General features: G+C 41.0%; 1 protein-coding gene across 1 annotated transcript in view; it reads right to left on the bottom strand.

Annotated features, from left to right (window-relative positions):
* The window catches only part of LOC100117795 (ATP-dependent DNA helicase Q4), a gene marked incomplete at its 3' end in the record, with an annotated part of 242,903 nt that overhangs the window by 170,296 nt on the left and 49,779 nt on the right, over positions 1-22,828 (bottom strand). The window contains exon 3 of the mRNA XM_031921346.1: positions 13,731-13,842. Within this exon, the coding sequence (XP_031777206.1) occupies positions 13,731-13,842 (112 nt within the window). The remainder of the gene's footprint in view (positions 1-13,730; positions 13,843-22,828) is intronic.

Raw genomic sequence — 22,828 nt, forward strand, 5'->3', positions numbered from 1 at the left:
CTTGCGTTCGTTAAAAACGGGACGGGATTTTCGCGATATTATCGATAAGGCAAAAAGGCTAGGCCAATATTAAGGGGACACAACACCTTTAAACCCTGAAAAAAAGAACTGAGAAAAATCCATAAATTTTAAGTAAATCATTTGAAATTTTGTATAGATATATTTAGCATAAATACCTTTAATTATATGATGCAAAAACCTTCATTATTCCTGCTGGCCCATTGTGGCACTCGGTGCAAGAATTTGTGAACTTTTACACTGTCCAAACTCAAGGAATTCTTTGTACACTTGTAGCTTTGGTATGAATGCAGGGATTTTAATTTAAATGTTTAGAAATGATTTGGCGATAAAAAACTGCATTTTTTTTCTTTTTTTCGCTTATTCTGGCACCTTTTTGTGTATGAAACATTTTCTAAACATTCAAATCGAAATCCCTGCATTCATACCAGAACTACAGGTGTACAAAGTATCCTCCTTAAGTTTGAGCCCAAGTTGTTGGCGACTCGCGGATTATTATTATTTTCATATTTGTAAATTCACGGTTTTGACGCGCTAGTGAAATATAACCTAGTCTTATTATTTTACGTGCTTTTTCATCAGTTCTAAACCTCGCTCGTTTACTTCAAATTCCTGTTTCTTCCTGCGAATACCGCCGCCTCCGCAGGCGTTATTTATTAGTATCTAACCCAGTTGAGCAGCCGAGCACGCGCCAGACGGCGCGTAGACCCAGCAAAATACAAGCAGCTGAGACAGCTGCATGCAACGGAGGTGTTTCGCGGGAATAGAGGAGTCCTCCGCCGCATCGAGGGAACGCGACCCATTCGTTTAGCACGTTATTTATTGATCAGATACATCCCGTTATATTGGCACCCAGTTCGTGGGTTACTTAGGAAGGAACGCGCAAATATTGTAATTTTCGCAATTTTCGGCGCGAGCGAGAAACCGTTGTGAATTTCAGAAGGTCGCAAGAGCGACGTAAACACGAGCATCCCCGCGTTGTTTACGTCGCGCTCAAATCAGGCGGATTTGAGCGGCGTTCGAATTTATTCGTGCGGCATATTCGAATAATTTGAACGCAATTCACACGAGAAGTCTGTAAATAATAATTGGAGATTTTTGTTGCCAGACCGAGAACAAATATCTACCGATATTATCACACGATGTTAAATTAAACGACTTGGAGCAGCTAAACTTGAAGCTGACACTAGTATTGTATGCTCACCAAGACGAATAATTTTCTATTTGTTGTCGGAAGAAATTTAAAGCACTCTCATTAGGATAGAGAGTAGCATTATTTTTTCGCGACGTCTCGTGTGAAAGCAGAGCGTGTATGCGAAATTGTAAGATGCTTAATTATTAACAATTAAACAGCAAAAGGCTGTAAAGCGGCAACACAAACTCGTGTAGCCGCGAAGTATAGTTCACGCACGATATTATTATCCCTAGTATTATCCCGTGTCGCCAAAAATAGAGGAGGAGATGTATCAAGTACGAGTACGAGAGTTGCTTGCTGCGGGAATCATCGAACCATCTGACAATGTTTGGTCAAGCCCGGTAGTGATAGTGCATAAAGCGAACGGGCAATATCGTTTTTGCGTCGACTTCCGGAAAGTTAATGCGCTGTCAAAGGCTGACGCATATCCATTACCTAACATGGATGATATCCTTCGTAAACTGCAGAAAGAAAAGTACATATCGACGTTGGACTTTAGCAGCACATACCATCAAATACCGTTGAAACCGGAGGCGAGATCTCTGACGGCCTTTACAGTTCCTGGGCTAGGTTTATTCCAATTCACGCGTATGCCGTTTGGTTTAGCCTACGCTGGAGCGACCTTCCAGCGAATGATCGACGAAGTGATCAGCCTAGAACTCTAGTCATACGCCTACTCGTATCTTGATGACATCATCATCGCGACGGAGACGTTCGAAGAGCATCTCAAGTACTTAGAGAAAGTGCTCCAGCGAGTGAACGCGGCTGGATTGACGATCAACCGGGACAAAAGTGTCTTTTGCCGAGAAGAGGTGAAGTACCTCGGCGTCCTTGTTAATTACGATGGTTTTCGTCCAGATCCAGAGAAGATACTGGTGTATCCAGCGCCGAAAAACCTGAAACAGCTGAGACGTTTCTTAGGAATGGCGTCGTGGTATTGCAAATTCTTGCAAAAATTCGCGACCGTCGCTGAACCGCTCCATCGCCTGACGAAGAAAGGCAGAAAATACGAGTGGGGAACGGAACAGCAACACGCATTCCACCAAGTGAAAGCGCTGATAGCGTCTGCACCAATTCTTCATCGCCCAGATTTCGAATCGCAGTTCGTGTTGCAGACGTATGCCAGTGACACCGGGCTCGGCGCGGTACTTTTCCAAGTAATCAACGGAGAAGAGCGGGTTTTAGAATTCGCGAGCCGCACGATGTCGAAAGCCGAGAGAAATTACAGCGTCACGGAGAGAGAATGTCTCGCTGTCATCTGGACTATACGGAAGTTCAGACCTTATATTGAGGGGTATCAATTTAAGGTCATCACGGACCACAGTAGTTTGCGATGGTTATGCAACTTGCATAATCCCACTGGGCGCCTAGCAAGATGGGCGCTAGAAATGCAGGGCCACGTCTACACTGTGGAGCATAAAAAAGGCCTGCTGAATGCCGTACCAGACGCATTGTCGCGTATGTACGAAGAAGACGCAGTACCAGTCGAGGCAGTCGGATGGGCAAGCGAAACCCAGGACGACTGGTACTGCGAAAAGGTCCGTGAGATACAGCTGCATCCGAGCAAAGATCCGCTGTATAAGATGTACGGCAGGCAACCGTACTACTTTTGTTCAGATGCGAAATTGCCAGCGTCTATGAATGACGATACGGCATGGAAAATCATCGTGCCAAAAGAAAAGCGAGCAGAGATCTTGCGAGAGTATTACGACGAACCATCAGCCGGTCACCAGGGGAATGAGAAAACTTGTGTGCGCGTCCCAATGTACTATTACTGTGTGATAGTGCATGTGCCGTCACAACAGCTCGGCATAAGCCCAGCACATACACGCGCGCGAAGCGCGCACACACATATACAAACACGCATTGCGACGACTATCAAGGAGGCAGGAGCCGCGCGCGAAGCATATAAGTAGAATAGGAGAGAGAGAGAGAGGGGGGCAAAAGGAAAGCAGCGCGACAATAGCCGACGCTGACTAATAAACACGCAACAAGAGAGAACGAGATAGCAGAGCTGGATTCGCACGAAGCAATCCGTAGGGTCCCAAATCGATTAAAGAAGGACTATCGATCAGCAGAAGCGCGACTCGCTCTCTCGACTCCCGACTCTGGTAGCGACCACACGTGGCCAGGAGTAGCGGAAGCCCGTAGCGCAAGCACGTAGTGCACATTGTTATTTCGAGTGAATAAACGTTCCGAGGGCAGATGAAGCCCGACGGATCTCTTAGCATAAATTATTAGAGTTTCATTATTGTGCATGCTAAAACCCTTGCTTCTATTCATAAATAAGCCGAGCACAGAGGAACTCCGCCACTCTCCGCGGTCCGTCAAGACGGAGATGCTGAGCAGCCGAGGCGAGCTCCTCGTCGTCACCCGACGATCCTTTTGTTAACGTGGTAGCCTTGCGCGTCAGTGCCTAAGCTCAGTGAGACACACTTATCCAATTTCGCGCTAGTAAGGCCACAACGTTACAACTGGCCCGGTATGTACACAGGCGTCGCTAAGTATCTTCGACGATGCTTCGTTTGTTAGCAATGCAAAGTCGAGCAGCGCCAAAACCAAAGACCGCTCGAGGAAACGAATATATTTTCATATTCGAAGACTTGTTTACCCGCTGGATAGAGTGCATTCCGATTAAGCGGGCGAACGCGAAGACAATTCTGCAGCATCTCAGAGAGCAGGTCTTCTTGCGGTACGGTGCGCTAAAGGTATTCCTGTCGGACAATGGCACCGAGTTCAAAAATAAGGCCATTGATCAATACCACAGGGAACAAGGCGTGAGACACGAGTTGACGCCACCTTATCACCCCCAGGCGAACCCAGTAGAGAGGGTAAACCGCACCATTAATAACATGGTGCGCGCGTTGATCGAGGAGAACCATAATACATTGGACGATCCAGCTGAAGCCCTTCTATTCGTCAGCGACGGACGAAGAATCGCAGAAGAGCGAAGAAGATGTCGACGCTCAACCTCCGAGGGACCCGAGCATAGACGCGGGTGCTAGCGAAGCTCCGTCACGAGATGAGCATCGCGGCTAACTCGGTATGAGTACCGCTGCGACGTGACGAAACAGGGTAGACTCGCGCATGCGAATAAAAACACGTATGAATTCGGGAATAAGAGCTAGAGAGATAGAGAGAGCAAGCACGCGGGCTAATCCTTCAGGTGTGCGCTCAGATAGCTCTCGGCCTTCGAAAAGTAAACACGCAACTTTGCTCGTGATCTCGTGTGCTGTGCTGTGTCCAGCGGATCAAATTATATCTTGGGTATGAGTGCGACGCGGAGTCCGGGTATCCTGATCTCCCTGCTTAGCGTTCCAGCAACGTTCTAGTTCTGCAGTCTGTCCGGGATCAGGAGCGTCGGCGACGAGATCGAGAAGGTTTGTGTGACGCGCAGTGATTGTGTGCAAGAGAGTAGATCCGGCGAGCGCGACTTTCACGGCGATATACGCGTGCAAGCGCGATTATTCCAGCGTCGCGGCGAGTCGCAAAGTTATTGTTTCATATTTGTAAATTCACGGTTTTGACGCGCTAGTGAAATATAACCTAGTCTTATTATTTTACGTGCTTTTTCGTCATTTCTAAAGCTCGCTCGTTTACTTCCGATTCCTGTTCCTTCCTGCGAAAGATTTACACCCCTTTACAATTTACAATAAAAATATTATTCAGATTAAATTTATAAAACTTAAAATTAAAATTATTAGTCGTATTAGACAAAAAATGAAAATACACAATTTTACGATAAAAATTCTATTTTAGTATTTTGCTTGTAACTTTGCGGGAAATTTGTTTTTTTGGTAAACGGGTTTCAGGAGCGTGTTCTACGAAACATTTTCTGTCAAAATAAGCAATAAAAAAATTCGATGTTTTCTCCAAAGGTGTTGTGTCTCCTAAAGACATTTACGGTAGATTCAAGTCCCTTCAGTCAACGGTGACTTACTCCGGGACTGGCATACATACGTTCGTCATAATAGTAGTAGTTATATGAAAAGTTTTCAAAAAAAGAGGGGCCCTGCTACCAAACCACGATAGATTGATTTCAGGATACAACACCCATGTGCAGCTCGGCACAGAGCGCCCACAGATGTATGAAGCCAGACAACCGGAGATGGCAAACCAGAGTCTCCCATACTACCTGCCGATGCAATCAGCAGGCCTCAGCCTCCCAAACCTACAGCAGCTGGCCGCATGGATGTTTCTTTAGCCAGCCCTGATGTCAAGAGATTCAAGGTTGAATCTACAAATGATTGGTGCCAAGAACAACGAAGATAACCAATCAAGACGCAACATAAGAATAAGTGAGAGTATATTTTAAGAAACTTAAATGAAAGAGAGATTCGCTAGGTAGTTATAATGTGTAATAGAATTACGCAAACACAACCAACGGCTCACTACACTACACACAATAATGTAACAATTACACGCCAGAAAAACAAAAAAAAAATTGTTAACCGCACGACCAACCAAAGCAAAAATTGTTAACCACACAACCTACCTTAGCAAATTTATGGGACCGGAGAAAAACGGGTATTACTTTAGAAAATTTTTTAATAAGGGAATTAGGGAAATAGAATGTAAATCTTAACCTAACGTAGCATATTTTGTATGAATCTAGACTCACTTACCTTTATCTTGATTCGGGACTAGATTATATTGTAAGGACTTAGAGTAAAAAGGAAATTCATATGAGAAAATCTCAAATTTTTTAACGTGGAATTTTATTTGCATAGTGTTAGTTGCGGGCGAGGGCGCTTGGTAGCGACCCCAAGGACGTGTCACGTGTGAATACTCACACGTATATAGCGTTGCTAGTTATAATGCAATCGATGCATAAGTCGCCAAATACGCGCATGCAACAGCTCGGACTCACCCTGAAGCCCGTTTCTTTCGACTTAGCATAACTTCCCTTCCACGATTTGGGTGACCGCGCAAGTAGGAATCACACTACCCGGGGAGTCTTTAAAAGGGGGTGCATGCGGGCGCTCGCTCTCGATTCCGCCACTCACGATCCAGCACTAGACGGGTAATTTTGACTCGGAGACGACAGATAGGATCGTATACTTAGAACGCACATTCTTCGAGATCACTTTAACACGCGTTCTCTCTTTCATACAATCAGTCCATTGTGAAATACGATTAATAAACAGACACATTCACCGATAATCACTCGTGTTCATTCATTACCCCAGTATTTTCGCAGCAACCGTGAGCTTAACACCTCACGGAGAACAAAACCATCGACCATCACACGTAACAACAGTATACAGTCATTTTAATCTTTAATCTCAATTATCTCGTTGGCAAAGCATGCCAGCGAAAAAAGTTTCGGGTAAAAGTTTTAGGATCTTTCCCTGGCTATCTGATGATGACCTTGACAATGTCATTGAGCATGACCTTCAAGGTCATTTGAAGGTCAAGTCGATTTTTTCAAATAGAAACCCCTACTTTTGGCACCAGAAATAGAAAGAGCGGGAAATTTTACGTTCGAACATGTGATTTTGGAAACAAATCATCTTTTGTGCGGAAATTACCTTTGCATCAGCCGAACCCAGGATGCACCATCGAGGAGGTTGTCAAAAGGATTTAGCATCCCATTTTTTGTTTTTTGTTTCATTTTTTTTTTGTATTTTTTTTTTATTTTATTTTTATATTATCTCGCGTTGTTGGCCGTTGAGCATAAACAACATTCTTAAGATATCCCCATAAGTAAAAATCGGGAAGGGTTAACTCAGGTGAACGAGGGGGCCAGGCAACTGGGCCACCTCGCCCAATCCACCTGCCATTGTAGCGGGTGTTTAAATAATCACGAACAATGCGTGCATAATGTGGTGGTGCTCCATCTAATTGGATCCACATTCTTAGCCTTGTGGCTAGGTCTACATTTTCTAGTAATTCAGGTAAAATATCTCGAAGTAATCTCAAAAAGTTTACCCCATTCACGTTCTCTTCAAAGAAATAAGGACCAATCAAATAGCCATTGATGATTCCACACCAGACCATAACACTCCAGCGGTGTTGATTGTCTATGGGCCTGAACCAATGAGGATTTTCATCTGACCAATAATGGCAATTATGACTATTCAATTCTCCAGTGTTTCTGAATGTTGATTCATCTGAAAAAAGAACGTGCCTGAAAAAGTCTTGATCTTGTTGAATCATTCGTATTGCCCATCGACAAAAACGTACTCGCAAAATCATATCATTTGGAGTTAACTGTTGTGTTAATGTTATGTGATAAGGATGATATCTTCTCGCTCTCAATATTCGGGATGCTGTTGATTGAGGTATACCTATTTCTCTTTCTATTTGTCGAGTACTAATGTGAGGATCAAGATGAATAAACGCTAGAATGGAAATAACACGAGGATCGTTATCGTCGTATTCATGATGACGGCGTTGACGAACAAAAGCTCCATTTCGAGCTCTCTGAGTTAAGGTTTGAATAGTAACATTACTTGGGTGTCTCCTATTGGGATAGCGTTCAGCATAAAGTCTGGCAGCTGCTGCATAATTATTTCGACTTTCTCCCAAAATCATGATCATATCAACGATTTCATTGGGACCATAATCAGCCATGATCAAAATCAAAATAATTTGTTACAGACCAGTAAACAGGGAAACAGATTTTTTTCAATAATAATTATCGATTTACAAGAAGTAAAAAACACGATTAAGCTTTTCTGCACTAATTTGCTATCTACATAACTGTTAAGAGTAGTTCACTCTCAAAAATTGACACTAATACAAAATAATGGAATGACTTAACTACATCAAGAATTTTGAAAATTGACACCAATACAAAATAATGGAATGACTTTGAAAATTTTTGAAAACTGAAAAAATTACGAAAATTTTAGAAAATATTGAAAATTTCTGGAAATATTGAAAATTTTTTCATTTTTGAACGCATGTTACTCTCTTTTCATTTATGGGGCTAAAAGTAGGGGTTTCCATTTCAAAAAATCAACTTGACCTTGAAATGCCCTTGAAGATCCTGTTTAAAGACAGGGTCAAGATGACCATTCGTCAGCCGGGGAGAAAACTGAAAACTTTTCTGGGTAACATTTTCTCCTTGAATGCATTCGAGTTCAGCTAACCAGTTGTACTGTTATCGGCATGACCAATGACCTTGACCATTGAATTCAAGGTCAAGGCAAGGTCATATTCAAACGTAAAATTTCCCGCTCTTTCCATTTCTGTTGCCAAAAGTAGGGGTTTCTATTTGAAAAAATCGACTTGACCTTCAAATGACCTTGAAGGTCACGCTCAATGACATTGTCAAGGTCATCATCAGATAGCCAGGGAAAAATCCTAAAACTTTTTTCGCTGGCATGCTTTGCCAACGAGATAATTGAGATTAAAGATTAAAATGACTCACCCGAATACATTGGGCAGCCGAAGCGAACTGCGCCCCTCCACTGAAACCCATAAAGTAGTCAAAGTAATAACAAGTTTGTAGCGCAAGGGTATGCATATATATCGGTAATGTTTTTAATTAAATATAAGATCAATACAGCAATAATTTACTTACACTGCACGATCATCAGCAAGACTGCTGATATATTTTGACACATGCCATTATGTCCAATCAATATGTTTGATATTTGACAACATTAAAAGTTATCTTTACTTCAAACAATAATTTCGAGTTTATGTTATTGTTTTATAATATTTAGAAATATACAGATAAACAAATTAGGATTAGAAGAGCCCTGTTTATGATTGTTAATAACGTATTGGGCATGCAGAAGGCACGGCTTGGCCGAGTCAGATATGTTCATGTGTGCACACAAGCTTGTGGAGGTGGCAGGGTCCAGGATCAGTAAATAACAATATCTTGGGTTAGTGTAAATTTTAGGCTAACTATTTATTGATGGTTTGGCATACACAATGCACCTGATGGGCGGATGCCAGCTACCAACACACGATCGAGGTGAGAGACAGAGAGACAGGAAGCTTAAAGTCGCCCGAATAATCAGGAGTTTCTAAGAACTGGTACTTACAAAAGTAAGTGGCCGGCACGGCCACTCTGACCCCCGTGAAGGTGGTCTCGCACGAATCGTCCTGGTTCGGTTGACCTCGCAATCATCTCATAATTAATCGTACTTTTTTTTTAAATGAATGTATCGTAGATTTATCGCCTCAATAAGGCTCAGGTTACTATTAAACTACAACGAAGAAAGCTGTATTTCAACGGAAACGGAACCCTAGTAGAACTCCGCTAACGCTTCGTGCGCTACGTCTGCAATAATTCTGACAAATTCACCAACAAGCAGGAAGACAGGGAAGAAGATCGTCTTCCCGGACCCGAAATCCTCCGGAAACATTACCTGGCAAAAATTAAGTCCTAGACCAGATCCGCAAATGAAATTGTCATTCCGTAGGAAAAGATAAGTACGCGTTTCTGGAAGGGGTCAGAAAATTTCAATCAGCCTACGGATTTACCAGCCAGCAATTGTTACAGGGTGTATTATACCTCTGAGCTCTTCTGAGGGGAATCTCTCCAGTGGCGACGAAAGTACGCCAGTGACTGCCTTACTTCAGAAGATCTCGAAGACAGGCTTCAAAACTAATACATGTTCAGCGGAGAGCGGCAAAACCTAACCTAAAAGTACAAATATCCGAAGAAAATATAAGGACTTACTAGACCGCTCTCACGAGGTTAATGAGACAAAGAGGAGGCTATACCCTGGTGAAACAGCTACACAATCTCTACTACAATATGAAACCGGAGTGGCAACTCAGGGTACGCAGGGAAGAAATTCACGATTTTTCCCAACGGATACAACGCATCGAGGAATACAAAGACATCTCGGCTAGAATTCGAGAACAACAACGAAAGACGGACATCAATAGTATTTCCACGAGCAAATACTATGGGGCGACCGACTACTATAACTGAGCCAAATGCTGTTGGCGTTGTAAACAACATGGACACTCGCGTACCGAATGCAAGAACAAGCCACGAAAATTCTGCTCCGTATGTGGAAAGGACGGCATCCTTACTAGAGGCTGCCATGGATTTCCAGACCGCTCGGAAAACGCTCAGAGGGACGGCTCTACGGCAGCGGGAGACCGTTACGAGACGGCAGGTACATCATAAATATACAAATAGGGCAGGATACCGTGCAGGCGCTTATCGATCCTGGAGCTATCAGCTTATTCGTAACACTAGAGACCGCTTGAAATGGGCAGCAAAATGGCTGGCTCTATGGGAAGCAAGAAACATTAGCTACTCTCGCTGATGGCTGGACAGCCGAATTAACTGATTACGTAGAAGGGAAAGCTACGGCTCGAGTGCCACTTAAAAAACAAGTTCATAATAATGAAGGGGTTAAGCCACGATATGCTGCTGGGTATGGACGGTTTGCAAAAGTAAAGCATTTGCTTCTTCCTGGCTACAAAGGGATTACAGCCCACTTAATCAACAATCTCGGTCCTCGCAATCAACAACGTGGGCATTCAAAAAATTACCAGACAACAGCGAGCACGAGTAGATGAACTGATTCAACACGAAAAAAAACCTGTTCGATTACATACGTGGGCCCCCTCAGTTAATTCAATACACAATAACACGTCGTGGACACTGGAGTCCGAATTTTCACACTAAGCCCAGAAGCCGCTGCCTACTATCTGGAAAACGGAGCAGAATCACTAGCAGGAGGAGCATAGCTCGAGCTCCGTTTTGCCGACCACGCCAGCATCGCCACCCAGCAAACACTTCTGATAAAAATAAAAATCAAGGAATTTCTGCTTACGCATCCATGCGGGGTAATAGCTGATCAACAACCACCTGGATTATAGGGATGAACATCATAACCTCAATCTACGCTCTATTGTTTATGAGTCTAGTCAATACGAAGAAAAGAAGACAAAGGCAGAGGAATAACAGACATCGCACATAACAACACTGGCAAATCACCGATGAAGGAATTGTTAATTAAGTTCAAAATTTATCCTCGCGTATAAGTTATTGTTACCGCATACCGCAATAAAAAAAAACTAGGTTAAGAAAAACAAATTATGGCATGTACTCTCCCGATTCCGTTTGAAGAGATCGTTATTGTAGACACGACCGAATGATACACATGACGGAAGACCCTAGGTCTAAGTTCACAGCAACACACATGTAGATAGACCATAAGTCTCGATAGAATAAGATCCGTCGTAGAGAACCCGAAGGCACTGAACCAAGGAAAACAAAAACAAACCTTCGAATACCTGGGAATTTTTTTGTACAGGTTTCAGATTCAGTTCGATCTAAGCGAATTTTCCAGACTTAAAATTATAAACATGCAAAATTTCGAGAAGAAATCACGGATACACACAAATGTAACTTGCGAGCGTATTAATAGGGAGCATAAAGCGCTCATCGGTAGTATAACGGAAAACTTCGATATAAAAACTATAGACGACATTCCTGCGGCCCTCGAGGCCGAGCTACCGCCGGCCGTGTTAGAGTATAGCCCCCGGCGAGCCGTCATCTTCGATGGGCTATACCCCAAAACCGATAAAAGTAAAACCGCGACCGACCTCAACACCAGTTAGAGCAAGTCCGCGGCCAACACGACCCAAGCAGCGGATCCTCAGCGACATCATGCTGTCACATATGCTGCGGACAACAAGGCCAAGGATGGCCACACCTGCCGTGTGATCACCCGCGGCACAAGTGTCAGGACGGCTAACGCGCCGGGACACGCAGCCATCAGCACTGCCGACATCCCCGCCGCCGACAACGCCTCCACCACCGCTACGACCGTCACGCAACTCAACGGCCCGCCTCCCACGTCGTCTGGTGCAATAGCCGGATGACCACGAGGTCGTCGTGCCGATCAGCGTAAAGAAAGACGTCTTGTGGTACGGCGGCATCAAGCGCCTTCTGCGCCACGTGCCGGCCCCCGGAAGAAGCGAGAGTCGTAAAAATATATTTTTACTATAGTTTTTCACAGAAATCTCGCGCTTCAAAACGAGGGGGAGATGCAAGAAGACACGAGTCTCGTTGATAAATACATGCGATGTCGGACGCAGGAGATACAGCGCGAACTTAGCCGCTAGCCGTCAAGGCAGAACAGCACAAAGCAGGATGAGCGCGCGCGCGCAACAAGGAAAAGGCGAATCCGCATGAACACAGGCAGCGGCAACCCGGCATGCAATAGCGAGCAGCGCAACCATAGCAGATCAGGCGACGAGCGCAACGCGCACCAAGCGTGCAAATATATTCACCCGCCAAACACGGATTCCAACACGCACATCCGCACCACGGGGTTTTATAAGACCGACCGCGAAGCGTTAAAAGCTGTTCAGCTCGAACTTTCCATCTAGACAGTACCGTGAGACTATCTCACCACGACTCTTTCGCGTCCTAAGATCCGATTCACCAGCAATCATTTTAAAATTCTCTCACACACTCTTGTCTATCATGACGATTTCTCAAATAGATTCTCAAATGAAAATTTCCCACGAAGACTAGCACAACTCAAATTTTAAACAACCAATTTCTATAAAAATTTTCCGCTTTTTGGTAACTGTCCCTAATGAACATTTTTAAATATTCAAAATTTACACAACTTTTTACCGAATTTAAAATTGTTTTCACAAATACAATAAATTTTTACAAACATTTTTTAAAATTATTCACTTTTTTAGAAACCTACTGAAATTTCCGAAACCTTTTAAAACTTTAAGGTTTGTCTGTCTTTGTCCAAGGTTTTCATGACTTAACCAACAAAATAACCCAATAAGAACGTAAAATACTCACATTTTAAGTAAAATAAAGTTGCGAGTTGTGCCAGTCTTGACGGCATTTCTGAACTGTGTTACTCTTCGCGGCAAATCGTGAGTTGTGCTAGTTTTCGTTTGAAAATTTGAACTGTGCTAGTCTTCGTAGGGAGCGACGATATGTGTACAACAATTTCCCCCTAAAACCCGCTCTCTCATCCACTACAATCAAGAATAAAAATAGAATAAAAATGGGGATAGAAATAAATCAAACGTAAAGTTATTGATAAATATAGTGAAAGGATTAAAGTTAAAGATATAAATTACAAAACATGTAGTACGAAACTTGAAGGTTAGCGGATTTAGCAAGCAGAGATAAACCCTTTAGTCATTACATTAACATTTTTTAAATTAATTTTAAAAATCTGGTGTTGATCGCAAAAATGTATTAAAATGAAAATGTTTGAAGATTATTATCTGACAATCAGCGAATGTTTTGGCATGATTAGAAACTGACTATCAAATAATCTTTTTGAGCAAGAATACTACATAGTAAGCCACGTGATTTTTTTCACACCTGCTAGGTGAAAACTATTTGGTATACACATTCGCTCTGTACCAATATACTGTACAATGTCTATATTAAAAATTAATGTGTTTTTATAGTAATAGACACACGTTAATTTTCAATCTTGACATACGGTTTATCAGATTCTTATTTTTTACATGCATTTTCTTATATTTATTTACGCTTAGGTAATAAGTAAATAAATTATTAAGTGTTATAAATTATAAATACCTATTATAGAACCATTTCTATTAAGACTGTATAACGGACTTATTCCTTGATTTCTTGAGATAATTTTTTTTTCCTTGCATGCTTCAGGTAATTCATAGTTATCAAGCATTTCCTAAACAAACAGATTTTATAAAATTTTAAAATAAATTATCTACATTAAAGCATTTCTAATAAAAATATTTTTTTCCTAATTAGCGCTGAACTTTCTTTGTTAAAACTAAGGATTTGAAAATCATAAAAAGATTCTAACAATAATGACGAGCAACGTTGCCAACCTGTCATCATTTTTTTTAGCTTGCGAAAACATGCAAGTATACTATGTCAGTATATTACAGGTAACGTCTGCTGCACGGAAGCTAGAAAAAGCACATACAAAGCGAGGGGCAAGAGAGAGAGAGAGAGAGAGAGAGAGAGAGAGAGAGAGAGAGAGAGAGAGAGAGATAGGGGCTTTATTCGCACTATGGCAAAACAACAAATACAGAGTATATATACATTTAAATACTAATAATAAAATACTTTTGGCAAATACTGGTTAAGTAAATTAAAAAATTATATTACAGAATACTGAAATAGTAAAGTATTGAAATATCACAGATTGCGGTGAGATCACATATAACTAAGAGAAAATATATCACAGTATAATATAATATTTTAGATTTTGACTAGCCCTATAGAAGATTTGTGTGATAACACTTCCGTCGATGTCGTATAAAATTTTTGGCGTGGCCATTATTGGCCAGCTGTCACATACATAAATACTTATGGCTAAGGATCAGAGGCAAACAAATAATCACGTAGTGATTTGAATGACGAGTACGAAGGCAGATGACGAAGTGCGGGGGGGGGGAAGGAGTTCCAGTGTCGTGCGCCTTGGACTTGGAAAGTCCCAGCACCCGCTCTCGGAATGTTAAGTTCCTGGAGTATCCCCCTAGCAGAGGATCTGTGCTCACGCTTATTAAATAATTCAGCCAGGTAATGGGCTCTCGCATATGAACAATTTTGTACATGAGAAGGGCTGTGAAGTACAGCCTGCGAGAGTCCGATTTAAGCCAGCCCAGTTGTCTCCGATAGGGAGATATGTGTTCATCCCGCCTAACCCCATAAATATACCTGACACATGCATTGCTCAGTCTTTGTAGTCTCGTCCGTTGTTCGTTTGTCGCGTTTAGACACACGATTAAGCAGTAGTCGAGATGTGGTTGAACTAAAGTCTCGACCAGCCTTTTGCAAAGCGTCTCATTGATGCAGGGCCGAATAAACAGAGTGTATATCGCACTGTTCACCTTTTTCGTTATTTTATCAATCTGCGGCCTCCTCGATAGCTTACTGTCCAAGGTGACACTGAGACTCACAACCTCGCCGCTGAAGAGGATAAGGACACCTTTCCTCAGCTCAAATCCCGGAAGGCCCAAGGAGATAAGGTCATTGACATTTCTCCTTGAGCCGAAAAAAATTACCTTAGTTTTGGCTGCATTGAGCTTCAGGTCTGCGCCCTCAGCCCATCCAGACACTAGCTGTGCCGCATCAGGCAGCCAAGAAATGTCCTCCTGCAGTTTATATTTGGTGGTATTAAGATAAATTTGGAGGTCATCTGCATAAAAAATGTGTTTGATGTCACGTCCGTCAAGGGTCTCGCGCAAGTCATTTACATACAAGCAAAAAGGAAGGCCACCCAGAACAGAAACCTGTGGAACTCCCAAATTGGTTTCCAGGTAATCAGAGCTTCCACTATTTCGTGTAACCACCATCTGGGAGCGACCTTGTAAATACGATTTAATCCACAGGAGAGCCGCCCTGGAGAAACCCAGTCTTAGAAGCTTTCCGATAAGTTTTGTCGGTGAGATGGTGTCGAAGGCCTTGCTAAAATCAAACAGCAGTAAAAGAGTAATTTACCGTTTGTAAATGTATATGCGTATGTCATCTGTAAGTTTAATTAGTGCTGTTTGCGTACTGTGGTGTTCACGGAAGCCGGCCTGAAGAGGATCAAAGAGTTTATTTTTATTGAGATACTTCGTGATCTGGTTATAGGCAATCCTCTCAAAAACCTTGGAGAGAAAGCACAGCAGAGCTATGGGACGAAAGTCCGAGACCGGAAAGCTGCGCTTTCCTCCAGACTCCCGGGAAGATGCTTAGAGCAAAAGAGGAGTTAAAGATGTTAACTAAATATTCTCCAATGACCGGAAGCGCCTTGGCGATCACCTGGTGAGGAATCCCATCCTAGCCCCTTGCCTGCGAGGAGAAATGAGAAACAGCAATGACCACATCACTAAAAGTGACTAACTTAAAACAAAAGCCCTCCTCGCTTGTTGTGACGATCAGGTCCATTGCATCGTCGGTGTTCTCAAGGGGAGAGGTAGAGACTCCCGCAAAGTGCTCGTTGAGCGTCCCCGTCGAGAAACCGTGAAGTTCCTCCTCTTTTCTCTTGGGTAGGAGGCCAAAGTTGCGCATCTCTTTCCAAATGTTTTTATTTCCATTCAGGGCGTTAGAGAGATGTTGTCTTATGTGGCAGTTACGCTCCTCACTGATGCGCACGTCGACCTCGTCGCTGAGCCGGAGCAACTCACGGAACAGTTGAACATTTCCCGTGCGTTCATAGCGCCTTTCGGCTGTTTTCTTGTCCATCAGTTGCCTTAGCTCTGAACCAATCCAAGGAGCATATTTTCGATTTGGGCAAACCTTTTTTAGAGACGCCAATTTATCAGAGACAATTGAGAGAGAGAGAGAGAGAGAGAGAGAGAGAGAGAGACTCTCTTTATGTATACAAATATAGATAGAGAGGTAGAGAGAAAAAGAGTATGTTTACAGAGAGTGTAGGTGTGCACTCTTCCGTGAAGATAAAGCCTACTCTGCTCTACTCCAGCCCATCGAACCAAGACCGTCTCCTGACGTATCTTTGGCTGTGTGTGCGTTTGGGTGTGATTTGTTCAGAGAGAGAGAGAGAGAGTGTAACCACTTTCGTAGCACATATGCATGATTGAGAGCACAATCTCGACTGGAGTTTATACCTTGAATGCCATGATTTAAACACATGAAGTTACCTGAATAATTTATTTTCAATTCGTCAAAATTCGGGGCATACATTTCTTCAACGTTCACAACTTCTCGACACATTACAGTCTCCAGGAATCTCCAATTGTCATGACCGCGTGTAAAAATACCTATAGCCACTTTGGCTATTTGTTGTAAATGATACTGTAGTTGTTCAATGGTGATGTCACCTTCATGCCAACGAATTCCATGAAAATGATTAGAGACGTAGTCGTTAGTTCTTTTAAGTCCAGTTGCAAGTTCTTCAAATCTATGGGGTTCCTTAACTATCCAATGTTGGACGACTCTGTGCTCTAAACCAAGTACACCAACTTCTTTAGGTGTAAACTTGTTGTTACGGTCTCTCAAACCCCGAATATTGATAACGTAATCCATGATACTATAAAAAATTGATACAGTCGATCCAAACTCGCTCACTTCTCAAACGTCACTGAGAGTATGACGTTTAGCTTTTTTGCTCATCTATAGCATAGAGGCGCTGCTGTAGCTTCTTTCCCCATCCCTCTTCTCCTTCTCCACCTTCTCCTCTTACTTTTCCATCGCTTTAACGGTATTATGCATTAAAATCCGTTATTATTTGCCTACTTGAATCTATTTCCAAGACATTGTCGTATTCGACGTAAATCATACAATTGATTGTAGATTCAAGTGCTCTTTCAAATTTTACCTCTACACGAACACTGCCGTGCTTGATTAAATTCCAATGAGAAACTGAATTTGCTGATAAATCAGGCGTTAGATCAAAAGCAAATAATGTATACCCTTCATCGTAGTCCGATCGTGAGATAATTAATGCTTCGTTTAGAAAATGAATTCCAGTCCCAGAATATAGTGTATGAAACGAGTCGATAAATAATTGACTTTCACCCGTAAATCGAGGCTGCAATGGTTTTCTGGGAATCTGGACACCATCCACATAAAGAGAAATATAGTTTATATTAAAATGTTGGAAATTAAATGGATTAAACTTTCTATTTCCATTGAATGCCTTGTTATCCACAAATCCAATGATTATTCTTTTGGGTATTTGACCGAGAATAACGTTGTCCTGTGTATCGCCAAGAATACCTCTATGCATTGTAAATGCCTTCACCTCCACACGATTGATTGGGTATTTAGCAGTGGCTTTTGTAAGTGCATTAGCATGAGCTAGTATAACACCTGGACTTATTTTAACTCGACGCACAATCAGTGAAGCTTCCTTAATGCGTATAGTAAATTTATCATCATCTGTAAAATCCATCAAACAAAAAGCATCCTTACTTCTAACCAATCGTAATCGCAGTTCAACACCATTTAACAGAAATTTATTTTGATTAAAAACATCGCAATGCAAATGACCGAGTAAATCGACAGTTTTACCATTCTGGGTAAAATACTGACGGTTACACTGATCAATATTTGCATTTACATCAGTACGCTTGGTATTGGGAGGCGTTGCACATTTTCCAGGGGTATCCGCATACCAGAGTCCACTCGTGAGATGTGATTCCATACTACTCTTTGAATAATTTAACAGTGTTTCGATGTAAGCTCGGTAAGGATAAGCATTGTTTGGTGGTGAAACCAATTTTTGATTAAAGAAAACGTCTATTTGGTTAAATAGCGAATGTAACGTGTTATTTATTGCTGCTACCTTCGGATACTCTGTAGCTTTAGCTGCTTCTGTTATTTCAACATTTGGCTCTATCTGCATACGAATGCTTAGCATTGTGTGTGCAAGATCGAGATAATCACTACCAGCTGGAACGACGAATTCCAACGGTCCATCGTCTGTTAGCGAAGAAACTGGTTTATAATGTATAAATTGAGAGCTTTCCACCGAAGTCTGTGTAGGTGGTAATCCTCTCTTAAAAAAATGATGGACTTGGTTGTGAAGCCTTTAATACGTGATTCTGATTGGTTGCTATGGTCGGTTGCCTAGGTAACAGATGAGAACCCACACGCTTTAAATTCATAACCCTCATAACAGTCATAACCCTGGTAGAAATTTTTCAGGTGTTTAAAATAAAATGAAATGAGGTTAAATAGTATGAAATCTGAATAGCGGATTCAGAAAAAAATATATGCAATATTACCAACAAGAAATCTTGATAAATTAATCATTACCAAAAGTGTAGTATTGAAACATGTGCATTGAAAAGTGTCACCCTAACCCTATTTGAAGTAGGTAATAATGTGTGTGTGTGTGTATGTTATTTAGTTTTTTTTTAAATATAAGTGAGAAGTGCAATTAAAAGAATAAAAAGTATAAAGATATATTGTGTCTCCGTGCCCAAAGTCGCCCACGGTGAGGTTTAAGAAGTGAATTTAAAGAAAAGTTCAGTATCCGAGTCAGTGAATTTGAGTTTATCACTACAATGCCCTTTAAATTTTAAAATATGTAATCTAGATAATTGAACTGTTTTCATTCATATTTTCACACCAACGGCAATGTGAATTTTTTAATTTAGCGGCTCACATTTTGCTTATAGACAGTCACGCAGTAACTACTATCTTTAGCACATTGTATTTCCGGTTTCCAGTGTATTTTTACCTGGAGAAAATGATAAATATTTTGGCTTTTTTGTTAAGGCATTAATGAGAATATTTACTTTTAATAGTTGTGAGAGATTTTGAGATTTTTCCATTGCATTGCATTTGCTCTCATTTAAAAACTAATTTCTAGAGAGCTCATTTTTTGCATATATATTTCTGTTTTGGTTGTGAAAATATTTAAAGTTGAATTGACCTTAACTGAAATACTTTTGATTTCGACTTCAACACCCATGATAATTATTTAGTCGTATAAGTTATTCACATCAGTGTCGGAATCGAAATAAAAAGTATTTCAGTTAAGGTTAATTGAACTTTGTATATTGTTTCATTGACACAAAATAAATCTATATGTAAAAAATGCGCTCTCTAGACCCGTTAGTTTTCGAATGAGAGCAAATGCAAAAATAGAGAAATAGATCACTTTCTTCATGTAAAAATACACTGAAAACCAAAAATACAATGTGCTAGAGATAGTATTTACTGCGTAATTGCCTATAAGCAAAATGTGACCCGCCAAATTAAAAAATTCACATGTGCCTCAATGTGAAAATATGAATGAAAACAGTTAAATTAAAATCATCTGGATTACATGTTTTTATAGGTAGCATATCAAGTATCTGTGTAAAATTTCAATTGCCTAGCTTTTTTACAATGCAAATGAATAGGGTTGTAATAATAGGCTTATACTCACTGACTCTTCTACTGAACTTTTCTTCAAATTCACTTCTCAGACCTTAATGATAACGACTTTGGGCGTTGTTAATATATTTATATTAAAAGTATTACAGAATATGGTAACATATGGTAGGTAATATGGTAAAAATATTAGCAGAAATTAGTGTACCCAAAACTTATGTTGTTTTTTCTACCAGGGTTATTAGACATAGATAGAATAAGGAGCGCGCGAAGCGCGCCTTCATTCCTAGTGTAAATAAATCTAATTCTGATTTCATGCATTCGCATGAGTTTGAGTGTAGAAAAGCCATATTAAATAATATCTATGTAGATCCAAAAATATCGCTCACACTGCGTTGTTTTCTCTTCTTCCTTGGCTTATTCTTACCCGCTTTCGTAGATTTGCGAACACTGACACGGCTCTTCTTCTTCTTCTTCTTCTTCTTTACACGGCCACTTTTACTGCTGATGCGTACAGCTGAACTGTTCTTGGACGATTGACGCTTCCGCTTTTTAGCGCGTATCTTATATCCTGATCCCTTCATCATAGCGGCAATTTTATCAGCGGCTTTATGCTTAAGATTTTTACCGGACTCACGCATGCGCATATTTACAGCTTGTTTAAAATTGCTTCCGTGATTTCCCACATCATCTAGTACACGCATTCCTGCTCTGATAGCTTCTTTTCCAATGGCTTTAGCACCACTCGTAATGTAAGGTAAAACTCTTCGAAATAATCCACTCAAAAAGCTGCCGATTCCACCATGACCTCGCTGATAAGTTGAACCTGCAAACACTCGACGTACTCCTCCTCCACCATCACCACCACCAATTTGATCGGCATAGTATTCTGCGTAGAAAGCCATTTTTTTTCTCAGAGAATGCGCTTGAAATGTAGTGTTACGGTCAACGTCCCGTACTCGAATGGTATATGATTCCCATTTTCATCTCTTATATCTATTATTATATTCTGAAATGTGTTATTTAACAAAGGTAGATAAATTCCCGGTGCAAATTGTTTGACCACTCTCGCACCAAATTTATATTTTGAATTATCGAGTGTTCCTATGCGCAAAAGGGATGCTTGAACGTCACCGACTGTGTACGGAATACAAATATCTGAGTATACGAAAAATTGATCAGCTACCGCTCTTGCCAAACAACCAGGTCTGTTTCCTACGAATGTTGCATTTTTTTTCGACTCTACAGATGGAATCATGGGTATAAATTCCTTATTTCTATATTTTTCATTTTCAAAGCCAAATATTCGTTTGACCTTTTCGCTCAAGCTGAAAAAATGAGTTTCCTTACATTCACACTTTTTATGTAAATTGTAATAACCACTTTTTTTCTTTGTCTGTTCAATACGTAAGTGAGATTCAGGTATATTGTTTATAGCTTCTGTGAGATTGTTGAGATTCTCGTAAACACCTGGTGGAAATATGGCATCGTTGTGTTTGTCGTTTGTCCAATCCGGTAAATATTCAGATATGCCTCTCTTTCTTGCAACTGCTATTCTACGTGCGTTAACAAACTTTATATTACATTCGTGTTTCTGAATATGCATCATCGTGCATGGTATGCTGATTTCCGTGAGAGCAACACTCCACTTACCATGCAGACGTACTTCGTGCGATAAGTGCGTGGTGAAGCAAGATATTGTATTTTCAGAAAAATATTTCATACTACTTTTACTCGGTAATATCAAATAAAATTCGTCCTCAGCCATGTTTAAAGTGTAACGATTTCGCTTGCTTTAATCCACGAATTAAATTTATCAGGATAGCCAAGCCACTTTACAAAAACTTCTTTTTGAATACCACGTCCCCTACTCTTGATCACACGTTCCACTTTGAATTCCTTATTTTGTGACAAACGATCATCGCCAACTCGAGCTAGTTCTTCGGGATAAAAAAATCCGTCGATTATTTCACCTTCTAAATCAGTCAATTCATAGGTGAAGAGATTTTTACGACGTGAGACACGGATAATCTTAAAGATCTCTTCACTGTAATTCTTTTCGTAACCTTTATCGAAGGTGCCTTTCAACCGACTGATGCGAACATGATCACCCACGCTGTATATATGTGCTCTAGACTTTTTTCTCTGACTAAGAGCTCTTTTTTCTAAATTTTTTCTTGCCACAACTGCATTACGAATATTTACAACTGCCGGAACCATTTTAGTACCACTATGCATAGTGTGATTATACGCGTAAACGATATTTTCAATAACATCGATATACCTATCAGTATTTTTGTGAGTAAAATATCGGAACATACGTTCTTTGAGCGTGCGATTTAGACGCTCGACGACGGCTGCTTTAACATCGGGATTACGTGCTACTCGAAAATTAATCTTGTGTTGTTTTATATAATTTTGAAAATCTGATCCGACAAACTCTTTGCCTCGATCAGTTTGTATAAGAATTGGGCGTCGCCCATCGGCTCTTTTTAAGATTTTGTCGAAAGCAGCTACAACACTTTTTGTACTTTTGTCACGTAAAGGCTCGACCCAAGCATATTTACTGAGAACATCTATGACTACAAGTAAATATGCAAAATTATCGTTATACGTTTTGAGAGATTGCATGTCACACAAATCCATTTCCCAACAATCATCCACATTAGTGACATTGTACATCAATCTAGGAAATTTTTGTCTAATAGGTTTATGTAGTGTGTATGCATCTTGATTACTTAACCACTCATTAATCTCGCTTTTCTTCTTCTTATTTTTACCATTGATTCGTAACAGATTACGTGCACCAGCGTATCCAGTCTCGTGTCTACTGTCAATGTATTGATTTTCATAAGACATGTTAAATTTTATAAGCC

This window comes from Nasonia vitripennis (assembly GCF_009193385.2).
Source record: "Nasonia vitripennis strain AsymCx chromosome 1 unlocalized genomic scaffold, Nvit_psr_1.1 chr1_random0005, whole genome shotgun sequence".
In the NCBI taxonomy this organism is placed as follows: Eukaryota; Metazoa; Arthropoda; class Insecta; order Hymenoptera; family Pteromalidae; genus Nasonia; species Nasonia vitripennis.